This window comes from Cupressus sempervirens, chromosome 5 (genome assembly GCF_028749045.1).
Source record: "Cupressus sempervirens isolate cs-2001-9-10 chromosome 5, ASM2874904v1, whole genome shotgun sequence".
Lineage (NCBI taxonomy): Eukaryota > Viridiplantae > Streptophyta > Pinopsida > Cupressales > Cupressaceae > Cupressus > Cupressus sempervirens.
The window spans coordinates 53,423,808-53,440,214 of NC_143122.1; the positions used below are offsets into that span (position 1 = coordinate 53,423,808).

The following is a 16,407-nucleotide window of genomic DNA, read 5'->3' on the forward strand; positions in this document are numbered from 1 at the left end:
TAAGCTCTACTTTGAAGAAAGAAGATTTCCTGACCAAAGAAATTGCCGAGGTAGAGCATCAAATTCTTTCATAACACTAGTAGGGGGAGTTTGCACAAGACACCTGTAAATGGGAAGAGCCTGAATCACTGTCTTGAGGAGGATAACTCTCCCAATGGACGAGAGCCACCAATGAGTCCAGTGGCTCACCCTGCTACAAAATTTATCCAAAAGGTCCTGCCAATAGTCCTCCAGTTGAGCTTCCAGAGCCAAGAGGACTCCAAGGTAAATCAAAGGAAGAGAGCCGATTTGAAACCTGAGAATCGTGGCAATTCTATGCTTGATCGATTGCGGAGTATTAAAGAAATAAACATATGACTTACCTTCATTGATTTGATGTCCAGAAGCTTTTGCATAGGTGTCTATAGTCATTCTGAAGTTTCTTGCCTCATTGATTGTAGCCAATCCCATCAGTCTAGTATCATCCACGAATTGGAGGTGCGAGTACGCTAGGATATTTTTATTCCATTTCCACCCATGAATAAGCCCTTGTTCAGCTTGAAATGTAATAAATCTGCCTAAGTCCTCGGCCATAATGATAAACTTAAAGAGATATGGAGATATGGGGTCCCCTTGCCCGAGTCCTCAAGAAGCAGAAAATAGCTTAGTAGGTTCTCCATTAATAAGAACAGAAAAGGATGGGGAAGTCACACGGGTAAAAATCCAATCAACCCATTCCACATCAAATCCAAAAGCTAGAAGCATTTTACTCAAGAAGTCCTAGCTAACCGTGTCATATGCTTTTGGCAAATCCAACTTAATGAACATGGCCTTTTTCTTGGAAGTAGCCATAGAGTGGATAGCCTCTGATGCAATGACAATCCCATCAAGGATCTGTCTACCACCAACAAAGCCTCCTTGCTCCTCAGAGATCAAAGTAGCCAAATAAGGCTTGAGCCTTTCAACAATTAATTTGGTGATAATTTTGTAAGTAACATTACACAAAGCAATAGGCCTGAATTGATCCAAACTGTTAGCCCCATCATTCTTGGGAATGAGAGCCAAGAAGGTAGCATTCAAAGACTTGAGCATTTGTTTGTTCCTATGAGATTCCTGGACCACTTCAAGGAGTTCAAATTTAATAATCTCCCAAAATTCTTGGAAAAATTCAATGGGAAAGCCATCTGGGCTCGGGGCTTTACCTCTCTTCATACCAAAAACCACCGTCTCCAGTTCCTCTAACAAATTAGGTCGTAAGAGATTCCTGTTCATATCATTAGAGACCAGGTGGGGAATACAATCTAAAATGGTCCTTGCCTCCACTATTGGAATTGGATCCTCCTTAGAGAAAAGTTGGGAAAAGTGTCTAACGACCTCTAGAGAAATATCCTTTTTGGAAGAGAGTTGAGCTCTAGTAATAGAGACGAGAGAGGAGATAGAATTCCCAAACCTGTGGGATTTAACAGTGTTATGGAAGAAAGTAGTGTTCCTGTCTCCCTCTTGTAGCTAGTCCACACGAGACTTTTGCTTCCAAAAGATTTCCTCCTGAAGCTCCCATTCCTCTAGCAGCCTCAGAGCTGAGGATTCAACATTAATTAAATCCCCAATCATTCCTTGGTCCCTAATCTGGCGAGTGACACTTTCCGGCCTAGACTAAACCAACAACTTTTAGTCCTGCAGATTCTCAAAACATTGTTTGTTCCATCTTTTAAGCCTAAATTTCACATGTTTTAGTCTTGCAAATTCTCAAAACATTGTTTGTTCCATCTTTTAAGCCTAAATTTCACATGCTGAAGCCTCTTCTCGAAAGAGAACATGGCGATACCATGGGAAGGCCTACCCTCATGCCACCAAATTGTCATAAGTTCCTACAAAGAGTGCTATCTTAACCACATCAATTGAAATTTGAATGAAGGATTTTTAGTAGCCTTGAAGGGAGTGACAAAAAGCTTAATAGGCCAATAATTCGAGCTTCTCCAATCAAGGACCTCCGATCTGGTAGACCATCTTACATCCATCCAAAAGCAAGAAAGCAAGAACCTATACAACCTTCTAGAAATAGCATCAGTCCCACCCCTTCTATTATTCCAGGTGAAGGTACTATTGCCAACCTTAATATCAATGAGAATCAAGAAACCAATGTTATCTCGAAGCATATTTGAAGAAGGGCCCAATCGAGCTGCCCCACCTCTCTTTTCATCTAAACTAGTAACAACATTAAAATCCCCAGCCACAATCCAAGGAAGGAATGGATCCAAGGATCGAACGAAGGTGATATGTGACCACATAAGAGACTTACCCACCAAATCATTAGGTGCATAAATATTAGAAAACATGCATCTTTCACCAGTATCAAAGTGGGAAGCAGTCAAAGAGATAGAGGACTTACTCGAAATCCACCACAAATGTGTCACCTTCCTTGGATTCCATAAATAGGCAATTCCACCAAAGCTACCTTGAGCACCCACTCCTTGCCAGCTACCACGGGGCCACAACTTTGGTCCGCAACTATCCAAACCTTCAACTATAAGCTTGGTTTCCTAAATGAAAACAATATTTGGAGAATGAGATTCTATCAATCTACAGACAACCTTTTGTCTAGGGATGTTGTTCAACCCCCTCACATTCCAAGAGAGAATAATCATTTAGAAGGTTGAGAGAAGTGGGAATCAATGGGCTTCACAAACCTTGACTCAACTAAAGTCTTGACCATGATCTTAACCTTCTAGTTAGTCTTCCTTCCACTCTTGGATGACTTATTTGAGGACCCTTTTTTAAAAGGCTTCTGAAGTAATCCTAGAGTGGGAGTGCTCTGGTACCTTTGTGATATCAAGCATTCCCTTCTAGGCAAGGAGAGTAGAAGTTGTGTTATTTAAATTTCCCCCAGGTTGTGCCCCCCCCCCCCTCGAGGACAGAACAATCCTTCCCCTAAGATGGCTCATCCACAAGAATTTGTTGACCTTGTTTCATTTTTGATAATTGGGCTAGGTTCCCTAACTTCTCCACCCGAGTCTCTTGTTGAGACACGCCCCCTAAGGGTAGATCGCTTGGTAAGCCTTCCTCCTGCACCAAATCATCGAGAACATTAAACCTGTTAAAAGTGTGGTCATTTTGTCTGTCCATCCAAGCGCTCTTCTTTCCTTTCCCTTTATTGTGAGGCTTAACTGGGACAAATCCCTCCTTGTTTGCAGATCCCTCTGGCATAGGGGCCTTACCCTTATCATCCTTGGGTGCCAAAGAAGCAGAAACCAATGGATCAGGAAAATTATTCCGAGGGCATTTACGTTCTAAGTACCCATACTCATTACATATCTTGCATCTAAAAGGTAGGGTTTCATAGTCCAATTGTTGAACCCATGAGGTAGGGCCCAAGTAGATTTCCAAAGAGTTTGGCAGGGGATTATTAAGATCAACCTCAACACAAATCCGTGCATAAGAGATTACCTTACAATTTTGAGTTTGTGTAGCCGAACCTACCGGTTTCCCAAGCAATAGTGAAATCGAGCGAAGAATATCCTCTCCAAAATTCCAGAGGTAGCTTCCGAGAGGGGATCTCCTCAGCAGAATTAAATCCCATATGCTAGGGTTTGATAAAGAGACCCACCTGGTTGAAGAAATATGGACCAAGTAGTTATTTGCAGCCATGAGAGTCTCCATGTCCCCCTCAGGATTCCAAATCCAATGAGCCCATGATTCCAACACAGGAAGAGAGAGATGAAAGCCCAAAAATTTACAAATGAGTGCATGCTTGCTCCAATATTCTACATCATTAGGAACCTGCTCAAGTTGAATAACCAATACTAGTCTATCATTTGATCTCTCTAGGCACCATTCACCTTTTTGATTCACAAAATACCCTTGGAAGATGAAGCATCAACTCTCGTTGGAGGATTCTCAGCTCGGTCCTTAGCCCCCTTTCGCATTACCATAGAGGATTCAGCCATCTCCATATCCACAGATACAGGCTGAGACAAGGGGATCTTCAGTTACCCCATGACCAAGACCCGAAGATGCCCTAACACCAAATCTGAGCCCCTTACCTTCAGTCAGCAACACAAAATCATACACCATACACAGTGCAGCAGCCCTACACCCAAGCTCAACCCCAACCGTCCCCGAACTCAAAGCTTCCATCAAAACCCACTCGGCCCTCACAGTCTCACATCCCCCCTCTCCACTCACTGACAACCAACAGCCGCCAGCAATAGGGACACCACGACCCGTGATCAGCAACAGTAAATGCCAAGGAAGAGTGGGCTAGGGCATGCATACCCTAGCTGCCTTGGTCATTGCCCATAACTTTGTCGCCATCCCACATCCACATAAAAAAAAATTAAATTTAAAAAAAAAAAAAATTAAAAATTAAAAAAAAATTATTTTTCCTAAAAAAAATAAAAAAATCATTAAATAATTTTGACTACTTAATGGATTTATTATTTATTTATTTAAAAAATTCAAATATATTAAACGAATTTAATGTCGAATTATTTTCCAACTATCGAACTTCATCCAAATTTTATTGTCGCTAAACTCGAACTCGAAACTTGTGACATGGCCTAAATCTAATGTGGTTTATAGTTTTGATCCAAATTTGAAACCTGAACACTAAAGTCGATGGCGTATTTGCTATTGTCTTTGGACTTTCGTTGTTAATTTGTTTAAGTAAACCTAAACACTAAGGGTGAAAGTGGCATTGACTAGTGTTCTTTACATGTGTTATAGTTATTTTTTTACTTTTTACCAAGGAAAAGGAAAAATTAAATTAAAAGGATTGATATGGTAAAACATGTTTAAGCTTAGGAATTTAGAACAAACCACAACCAAGTATACAAGCTTTATTTTCTGACGTTACTGTTTTGAACTAAACAATTAAAATGGTGGTGTATTTACTACTTTGACATTTTGCCATGTCATTCAAACTAAATCATTAATATATGTGGTGGTGTATTTTGCTAAATTGCTTTAATATTAGCATAGTGGTGTATGAACTTATTTGCTGCAGCATATTTTTACATATATAAATATATTTTTTTTACCCATGGGAAGAGATTACACATTCATTGGGACAATGTTTTAACCTTGACAAAATCTTAAAAGGGTGAAAACTACAATAAGAATGAGTATTTTCTCCTAGTTTCACAATTCACAGTTTAAGTATGAAGTTAAAAATAATTCATCAGAGTACCAACATGCCTTTGCAAATTAAAAACCTTTGATCTTAAACGTCCAATTACAAATTGCACATAAAAAAGGAGCCAATGAGAGGTAACCCTTCTAAGTTTGAATACAAACATTCTATATCATTCCTCTTCCCTCTAACAACACCAAATTGGAAGAAAAACATTAAAAAGAGTCAATTCAAAAGACAAAACCCTTCATATTCTGCACTTTATTTTCAGAATACCAAAATCACAACAATCAATGGCAAAAATAAGAAATACCCTGAGGGAGATCCTTATTTTAAAAGGCATTGGAAAAATCTACATAATACACCCCTAACAACACAGGAGAAAAATGAACTAATTTCTATCCTCTCTTCTAGATATATTACCCCAAAAACCAAGTAAGACTCTTGTACGTTTAGGATCCAAAATAGGAACTTATAGTGTAAAGGAAGGGTATCAATTTTTAGTTAGAGAACATTGGCCTCCTACAAGTTTACCAATGGATTTGTGTTGGGATAAAATGTGTCTAGCAAAGGTGGGATTATTTTCTTGGACGACACTTCAAAATTGAATTATAACTGCTGATTGGTTTTAAAAATAGGATTTGAAGATCCCTCTAGATGTGTTCTTTGTAAATCTAATAAGGAAACTATAGATCGTATTCTTCTCAACTGAACATATGCTCAAACATGTTGGAAATGTCTCCTTAATAAATTACATTTTCAAACAGCTCTTCCCAATAACCTAGTCTCATTATTTCAGAGTTGGCCCAGTAAAGTAGGAGATAAGCTTTTCAATTCATTATGGAAAACCGCACCTTGCATAACCATTTGGGAACTATGGAAAGCGCAAAATTGCAGACTTTTTCAAGATAAAGAATTACCTAGTAAAAGACTCTTCAATAAAATAGAGACAAGTATAGTAGAAGCAGTTAATAGTAGGCTTAGAAACCTGAATTGCAAAAACATTTCATTCACAATTTGGGACAGTTATATGAAAAAGGAATGGTTCGACCTAATCTCGTTGACTCAAATCGGTACAGAAGGTAAGGAATCCATCATAGATAGGGAAAAGTGCAAATGGAAACCCCCTCAAATTAACGGGTATAAGCTAAATTTTGATGGTGCCTCAAGAAACAATCCAATGAAATCAGGCATAGGTTGCATTATACATGATTGGGAAAGTAAAGTTTGTGGGAAGATCTCAAATACCATACAAATTGCAACCAACAATATTGCCAAAATACAAGCTCTTATTGAAGGTCTCATTCTATGCAAATCATTAGGAATCAAAAATCTAGAAATTGAAGGAGATTCAGATTATAACTATTGCAGTTCGCAAAGGCACCAACCCAAACTGGATTCTCAATTCAAGATTATACAGGGTAATCAACCTTCTCAAACATTCTGAGTTAACTCATGCAAACATATTCATAGAGAAGGCAACAAAGATGTAGACCACTTAGCCAACTCAAGAGTGGATGGAGAATCTTTGATTCAAACATGATACAGTTTTCTTTAACAAGTTCTGATTAGTCAATAGTTTTTTAAAACAAATAAAAAAATACTTAGACCTTCACATCAATAATCATTTAAACTTATTTCACTTGATTGTAGATTAAAGTTTAACAAATTATTAGAAACTTCATAGTTGTACTCAGAAATATAGGGCTTGTCCAAAGGTATATCAAGTCATATCTAGCTCAATATGAACTAAGACTAAGTTTTTCTTCATAATTCTTAATCGGTGCAAACTACTCAATGTGACATCCTAATAACTTTAACTACCCCTATTGCTTGGCTTTCTTGTAAGTTTTTCTAGGATCTCTCATTGAACTATTCCCCCAATCTACTTTCTCTTATTATAGTTTTAAGTTTTTCTAGGATCTCTGATTGGACTATTCCCCCGATCTACTTTCTCTTATTATAGTTTTATTTCTTAATATTGTAAATGCAAATATTCTCACCATAGCACTGTTTTGCTTTCTTGAACCATAGTCTTATCCAAAATCAATCTTTTTTACTGCAATAAACAAAGACGCTAGAAACAAAGAGATAATAAAATAATGTTTAAAAAAAAGTTATGTAATCATTTACAAAACAAATATCACAATATTAGATAGTTTCTATCTACTCTCTCTTTTGTCATTTTAGATAGTTTCTATTTACACTCTCTTTTGTCTTATTCTAATGGTCACTCTTTTTGTAACGTTTCCATAAACTCTTACTGTTCGTTATGGGAACTTTCTTTTTCATTCTTTTCCACTCTACAAGAATGTTTCTATCTCTTCTATCCTATTCATTATAAAAACATTCTCTTGTATCTTGTATATATAGATCATTCATATCTTTATTTAATAACACATTCATTTTTTTACCATAATATGGTATTAGAGCAGACCTAGAACAATGGAGGTGACAAAAATAATCTCATGCTTGTCATATTATGCCGAGTCAATCTCCTACTTGAAGGCGTTCAGAAATGCAAAGCTGCTACCAACCTTTAGCAAACACAAATAGCCTTATATATTCTCCTTTACTGCTCTGTTGACTAGGCTCTGATACCACGTTAATGTTTGAGCCCATAAATAGAGATAAACAGCAATAAAAGAGCATAAACAATACAAAAAAAATTCAGTATATTTTATTCTGGGCAAACCCTTCTGCTGGAAGGGAAAAACCCAGCCACACTAGCAAAAGTGTCTTAATAATCAAGTACATGGCTTTCCACTTGATTGATTTACAATATATCATGCAATCATATACATACATTGTATAAGACTCTTCATCTTTCACATGGAGGTCTTTTTGAGTCCCAAAAATAAGATCCTTCATGTTTCCACATATTCAACACTTCACATTTCCATACGCATGACGTATGGCACATGTATTTTGGCATAATATTAACTTAAATATAATCACAAATATCTCTTTCAGCTGAAGATGACCATAACGATCACAACAAATATATTTGTATCTCATAAAATCAGAGATAAAGATCTCTATTGCAGCTATAAACTTCAACACTATCAACAGTGTTTACACTAGTAGATTTATTTTGCGAGAATGAAACTTTTTGTACATACTTTCATATGGTATGAGAGCTATGCGTGATCAGGAATTAGGAAAGTGCCACCAGTTGTGGAGTGGAAAATCTTTAAAGTCTTCTTCATGAACAGTTCTATCTTATATGCCATGAAGAAGAGTGACTAATGCAATGGTGTTACTTGAGACAAAGGACAAAATGTGTCAGCCTATGCAAGGGAGTTCAGAAAAAGAGCAGATAAAATGGGCAAATGCATTATGGGTAGATCACCTATTCCTAGATTTATTTTGTGAGAATGAAACTTTTTGTACATACTTTCATATGGTATGAGAGCTATGCATGATCAGGAATTAGGAAAGTGCCACCAGTTGCGGAGTGGAAAAACTTTAAAAGTTTTCTTCGTGAACAGTCCTATCATATATCCCATGAAGAAGAGTGACTAATGCAATGGTGTTACTTGAGACAAATGCAAGGACAAAATGTGCCAGCCTATGCAAGGGAGTTCAGAAAAAGAGCAGTTCAAATGGGCAAATGCATTATGGGTAGATCACCTATTCCTAGATTTGCATTTCTAAGCCCTAGATACATCATTCATCACCCTGGATAAAATCTGCAGGTTTAGACACAGGGATCCAAGACCTTCAATTTTAAAATTCAAAAGTGAAATTCCTGCATCGCAGACTTTTTTAGAAGCTGTGGCAAACCAACTTAATCCACATTATGTTGATTAATGTGCCTAGTTGAAATATTGAGTCATACATTTGGAATTAACCTACAACTTGTTGAGCACATATAGATTTTGATTTGTGAGGATACATAAAAAGATTTAGTGCATAACTAGAGATGATTGTCTGCTGATTGTCTGGTGTCCTTGATCCTTTCACCCAGAGCTGTAAAGCTGGTCCATCCAGGGGTCTGATGTAGGAGAACACAAGCCCTGTGATCTGGCAGATTCCCCAAAGGTGTTTATAGACACTGGTAGTCCTTACATCAGCTCAGATGTCAAGATCAATTGGAGTGGATAAAATCAAGCCATATTCTGTCATCTTTATCTGAATGTCAGATAAGGTTTGGGTAGAAGATCAGGCCCACAGTGGTGGAGTTGAAAAGTTGAGACAGATGGTTATTTTTTCAATAACTGAGATCTTTTCCATAGAGAACCCTTTAACTCTGAAACCAAGGAGGATTAACTGCTGATATTTGACATACTAATTTCCCATCATTGGTTATATTAATTTTTGCAGTCATTTACATTTATGGTATTGATTGGCTCCTACTTCTTTATGTAAGATAATTAATGCTTACTTGAATTCTTTGCCAAGAGTGTTTATAGTATTTGTAATAACCCCAATAGGTTATAACTCCTTCAAACACCAAAAATATTTATACTTCAGTTGTTTGACATTTCGTCAAACACTTTGCAAGCAAGGGTCATTTGACTGATATAACTTTTCAGATTGCTGCAGTGATTCTTGTTTGGATTTGCCTCAAAGAGAATGCTTACAAAAGACTCAAAATTGTCTAATCAATATACAACTAATTTTGGCAATAGTGAATGCATATATGAGTTCTAATCATGAAAATGATCACCTACAGCCAACTGGCATTTTAACAAATAGTTGGTATGCAACTAATTGGCTGATAAGAAATGATATATTAATGCTCAAAGACAACTATTAATGACCAACAATTGTATCTCCTTGATTGAGAATGAGTATCCAATATAATATTCATACTAAGTTAGCCAAGACTCTTGGAATTTACAAAGATAACAAAATATGTTGATTGCTGGTAAGTAATATGCACCTACAACTGCCAATGAAAACTAATGCAAAACTAAATATCTAATTTCAATACTCCCCTACAGCAGTATGCTAATCACATGCATGATTAAATATAACTAAAGCCATGGATTGCTGATACCATTGTGAGAAATGCAACAATGAATGATGTATCTATTAATGAATGATAGGTCTGATATAAAATGACAATTACAACAGCACCCTATAGTGAAAGGCAACTATGAAAAATACACATCACACATGGTATATGAAGTTGCCTTAGAAAATAGATGAATTGCAATACCACTGAACAGAAAATAACCTCCTCAAGTGCCCAAGTCGTGCCTCTCTAGCTGCTGCCCCTGTTGCTTGCTTTTTTTCCGAATTTGCTTTTTTTCGTTTTGCTTTTTCGAACTGCTTTTTCGGATTGCTTTTTTCGGAGCTTTTTTTTTGGACTGCTTTTTTCGGGTCTGCTTTTTCGGCCTGCTTTTATTTCGGACTGCTTTTTTTTTTTTTTCGGCCTGCTTTAAAATGGCTTTATATAATCTCTGACCTGCTAGAAATGACCTCCAATAATTTCGGCCCTGCTAAAATTGCCTCTTGAAATGCTGAAACGCTGAAAATGGCCTTAGGCCCAATGATGCCCTACCTGAAGTGACTGAAGTATCACCTCCAAATGTGCAACCCTTCAGAAGATATTTCACTTCCTCAGTTATGCTAATCCAAGGGAGTTTTCGTTCCCAAAGATCAATTTACTATTTGAAACCGCTTGGCTCCACAATAGACTATGTGATTGAATCACAATTTGATGTCAAGAGAGAAATAAACAATTGGATGATTAGAATGAAGCCCGGGGTGCCTATTTATTCTTTTTCTCCACTTTCTCCAGAAACTTCTGGAACATTATTTTATTTTATCTATTAAGTGACTTTATAAAATATTTTATAATTCAAGTCATTTTATTAAATTAATTAAATATAAAGTTACTTTTTAATATTTATTTATTCGATAACTTTATAAATAATTAACTTAATACCACTTATTTATTTAATTAAAATAATTAATTAGTCATCCTCATAAAATATTCATTATTTTGGACAACCTAATTAATTAAATTAATTAAATCAAATTGCCTCCAAAATGGGGACATGACAATATTATACTCCCCAGATAACTGGTAAGAATTCTCATGCCATGAGATGAATGGCAGAATTTTGTATTTTATACAAGGTTTTAATGAATGCAACATGTTATATAATTCTGATCTCACCTAATTTAACACCATTAGTCTTGATACGTGTCTATCAATTATTTTTTTTCTGTTCATTTTCTGTCTAATCTAAATAGATACAAAAAACCATTATTTTGTGACTCTGCTTTAGGCAGGCAAATCTAAACTTGCTCGGGTAATACTGGCCTTCGTGTTTCCTGCCTTTTTTTTGAGTTTAGTGCTTCTTTTTTAACAGATAGAATACTTACTATTTAGTCTATAAATTCATATAACACCCACAGAGCTACCATTTTAATGTGAACATGTAATATAATTGATATTTAACTGACACAATAAGATCCATATGACTTTTGAGTTGTTAACTTATAATACTTACCTCTATAACTAACACAATAATGCACCCAGTTTGGCTATCTGGGCTTTTTGTGTCAAATCTTTTGAAGACATTGTACCTATATTTTTCAGGTCTTGATTGTGTGATACAATACAATTATAAGGAGTTTTATTCCTGTTATAATTATACTGTGATAAAACAGTTGCTTTGTCAACTTCAGTTATAGCTTATGTTTGAAACATGATGCACAATCTTTTGCTCTTAGGTTCATATGGAGATTCCTAAAGATATTTATGTTTCTAGGTCTTTGAGAGAATTTGTGGAGCCAATGTGCAAACATTTGCATTAAGCAAGGCAGTTTGTTGTGGGTGTTCTGAAAACATATTCAATTTTGATTTGTTGGTTGGTTGAGCTTTCAAAGATGAGATTCTTGTTCTGCAGCTTTGGAAATGAGAAAAGATGTCTGATTTGAACCTTAAGAATTCAAAATTTGAGTGAAACTTGTGTACTTTGATGAGTGTTGTATCCATTTGTAGAGTTATGTGTATAAGAAATTCATTCAAAAGTGGAATTGCATGGAACGCTTCCACGCCTTGTTCTACTGAGCATGTGGCTCCATGGATCTCCAGAATGAAAATGTCCCATACAAAAATAAAGAAAGGCAAGCTTTTGGGAGGAACGTTTTCAGCAGTTTATGAGAGTGGAGATGAAGTTTTCAGGCACAACTCCTCTATAGCAAAGTAGCAACTGATGGTTTATCACAGACAATTTTGATCGCTATAATTCTTTTTTAAATTCCATGGTTGTTATCTGAAAAAAATAATAAACAAGTTCAAAAACCGCAGAAGGTTCCAAAAGCCTCTCAGTGCTACATGCTGAAAAAATGTGCTTACTAGATAAGATCTTAGTAAAATCACAATAGATAATTTGAGGGCATTCTTCATCTAATATATCATTTTTGCAGTAATTAAATAATACACTCTAGCAGAAACAACTCTTAATAGCTTACCTGAAACCTGCAAATACAGCTCAAAATAGCATTAATATGAAGTGCAATTAGTAATACAAATATTAATATAAAATTGCATAAAGGTATCATTATGTCATTGTCTTGATATGTTCAAGGCAGAAAAGACAAAGCACAAGTAGACTGGAAAATTTTAGTTTAGAATTAAGGCTCTTTTATTTGGATTATTTATATATTTAGTTGAAGTTCCCTTGAGTAAATTTTAAACAATGTTAATGCTTTTTATTTTAATTTATGCCTTCATGAAGGTTTAACCTAGGTTAAACAAATGGTTGCCCAAAGCAGTAGGTCCATCTCTGTGATGCCATGACCTATTATTCTTGTAAACGTGGTAGTTCTTTTGATAACCATACTCTTTCTTCTTATGATTGATATTGTCATTGAATAATATATCGTATTTTAGTTTCCCATGTTGTTTATTTGTTTAAACCCAGTTAATTAAATTCCTCTTTTAGCATGCTATGCCAATCCGTGTAGATGAAATGCTCCTATGATGTATACCTTGGAATGACTAATTTGATATCTATTTTCACTGTTTTTAGTTTTTGCATATGATATTTGACCAACTAAATGGTTACTTTTGGATGAGCTACATATCATGTAGAAAGTTAATAGCTTTACTCCATTGGATGACTGTATTTTCTCCATTTTCTATTATGTTATTTTAAGGTGGCCATTTCTTCAGTAGATTTCAAAATTTTCTTTGCCTCATCCCAGTGTTCTGAATAAATCTGTAGATGCCATTCATGTTTTTCTTTTGGTACCTATCCTATAAAATAGAATAGTTGCCTGCAGAATTTTAAGAAAGTAGATAATAAATAAGCAGTAATCCCAGGCAACTGAATCTAGCTATTCCGCTAACACCAATACCTTTCCATTCTTCATCTTCCTGCCAAATGATTGCAATTCCATCAAGATATTAATGATGCAATTTTACCACTGACTACATAAATGCAAAGCCTGTCTCCTACTTGTTTTTTCACAGAGTTTCAATGCTTAATGAGTGGAGAGATTCACACTCAAGTAAGGACAAAGTTAATGTTGTTCAGTGCTTGCATCAGGTTGATCATTTTAACAAAGGATAGAAGGGCAAAACAAGGGTGGGATGCTTAACAGGCATGATGAATATCTACCATGCTGTTTACATAAATATCTGTTGTTACTTCCTGATGTCATGTGTAGTATTACGAGTAATCCCAATTATGTTTTCTAAGAGATGAAATTTTCAGTGATTATCTTCGTTTAGTGAATTCTAAGCTTTCTTTCTGTTTGTAAGCACATCTTATACCTGGGGACAGTTTGATCTCAGTTGGGTGCTTCTGCTTGACATGGGATGCAAAGAAAATCTTGACAACTTATGCTTAGGTTCCGGAGCACCTGATCCGACCCAATGCAGTTAAAGAATCTAGTGGTACTTGATGAAGTCAAGGATAGCCATCCAGATGAAAGGGAGCCATGTATTTGCATTAAACATCAAGCCCGTCAACAAGAGAAAAACAAATTCTATATGATCACATGCACTGATTCAGGCTCATGCTAATAGCCTAACAGATTTTGACCTCATAATAGATTTGGTTTGATTCATTAATTTAATAGTTTAAACTAAGATTGTCATAATAAGGTCAATCTATTCAAGTGATCCCTTTACAAGGATTTGGTGCCCAGATATGGAAACTACTTCCCTTTCAGAAGTGATTTGGATTCGTTACTTCGTACATGCACACAGGATCTCCACAAGGAACTAGAGACCTTCAACAACCTCATTACAATTGAACTTAAGATTTCCCTTGAACAAAATATTGATTGTACTGAAACCCATTGAATTGCACACAATCACCACAATCTGATCTTCAGGGAATTTGACAACATGCAAAACAACATACACAAGAACTGCCCACATTAATCAAACACCTGCAACAAATGCCTCATGTTCATTATGTTCACCATTCACACTTGAGTTTCCTGGCAATTAGCAAACTCCATGCACCTTACTTCTTGCCTATCTGCTATCTGGAAGCTACTCCATTTCGAAGCAACTTTTAAAGTTTTCCTGCCGTCAAAGATTTGTTTCTTCATTTCCAACATCGATCTTTCTTGTCTGGGGGCTACATACCCAAAGCAGTGCTGTAGATTGCATGCTTATAATTCCTATTGGTAATAGATAAACTCCAATCTTCATCATGGGCGTGAGATTTGTCAACTTTCAGAGTAAGTAAACCTATGTCACTTAGGCTTTGGCTTTTCTTGCTGCATTGTTGCAAAAGTCTCTGTCTCGAATAAATAGGCAAGGACTTGGACAAGTGGGCTATGTTTTCGTATTCATTAATGGATTTTATTTTAAGTTTTCTGTAATTGGTTGTATTCTCACTGATTAGTTATATAGATTTTGTTACTGCTTTTCTACTATAAGTACCATCTATTCTATACTAGGATCATTTTGAACTCAGTTAGGTACTTTTGCATGAATGCTAAGTTGGTGAGGGAACTTAGGGCAAGTCATGTGTGAGCTACTATTATGAGGTGGTATTGATAATAGTCTATAGATAATCCTCAACGTTCATCGTGGGTTTGAGGTTTGTCGCCCCTGAGAGCAATTTCGTTTTGCCTCTGTTATTGCTGTTGCTCTGTTCTTCCATTAAGTTTTTCATTTTTGTCTTTGATATGATGTTGCTTCTGTTTCTATTAACGATTCTTTTGAGTCTTTTAATGAAGATAAAATTTCTATATGATATGGAAATTCAATTTGGTAATATTTTCTTTAATCACTATCCTGTGCTTAATTTACTGCTTTATGCCCAATTGTTTTTGATGGTGTTTTACTTCTTTGAAACATGTTTCTGTTTACTTTTCTCAGACTCGGATTATGAAGGAAGATCTTTGTAACCACGTATGGGAATTTCGTTTCAAAACTGTGAGTTGTTAATGATGACTACTCAGACATACATGTAGTTTTTGAAATAATTTATTTAATTAGATAATTCTGTACCAGATTTGTATTACATAAAATCTGTAATGGTGATTTTCATTCTCTCTTGCAGCCAGCACCATTGTATTGGCTTAATTTGGATCCCTCATGGAAAGGCACTGGGCCTCCCATGCGGCGATACTTCCATCCTGATGGTTCACAGACTGCAGACCCTACAGATAGAGTTTGGGGAGGTCATGAATGCACCTACTCCATTGTTACCTTTACAGACCAAGGAAAGATTAGGGAGCATTATGTGAGAATCAATCGGTGGCCGAGAATGTCTGTTTCAAGGAAGCAGGACTGGGGTTGGGAGCTTGATAACCATGTCTATTGCTATTCAAGTATACCTGATGCTGATAAAGAGGGTGGCACTGGTCCCCTCTCACCTATCTGGTAATTTCTTAAGACAATGATGTATATTTTAACGTTGTAGTAAAGATTGCATGGTAATTTATTTCTATTCAAAGACAGCTTGTTTTTGGAGTGGTCTATGTTCTTAACTAAACAGAAGGAATCAAACATCAACTATTTCATACTGCTAAATGTTGGACTGAAGTATTTAAACATCGCTGTTGACTAAACCTATACACTTTTCAAGTTATCTTGCAATGACTGTTTGCTTATGCCAAACTATTAAGTGTTTTGTATATTTTGCACATACTTGTTCATGCTATTTTCATTGCTGTTGTGCATGAACAGATTAGACATTTGATAGTTTGCTGTCATTTTGAATTCTAGAATTAGGTTAATCTGTATGTCGCCTCTGAGTTGAAACAGCTGTACAATTTGTCTTGCCAGTTATTGTGGTTGGTACTGTTCAGATTAGCCAGTTGTAATATTTTATTCTTGTTCAACTCAAGCCAGATTGTCTCTTGTA

At 35.9% G+C, this 16,407-nt stretch overlaps 1 protein-coding gene across 1 annotated transcript in view; it reads left to right on the top strand.

The window, feature by feature from the left end:
* Positions 1-16,160, top strand: part of LOC149554511 (uncharacterized) — a 60,117-nt gene extending 43,957 nt beyond the window's left edge. The window contains exons 3-4 of the mRNA XM_089828559.1: positions 15,417-15,473; positions 15,601-16,160. Of these exons, the coding sequence (XP_089684685.1) occupies positions 15,417-15,473; positions 15,601-15,927 (384 nt within the window). The 3' untranslated portion in view covers positions 15,928-16,160. The remainder of the gene's footprint in view (positions 1-15,416; positions 15,474-15,600) is intronic.
* The last annotated feature ends 247 nt before the right edge of the window (positions 16,161-16,407 follow it).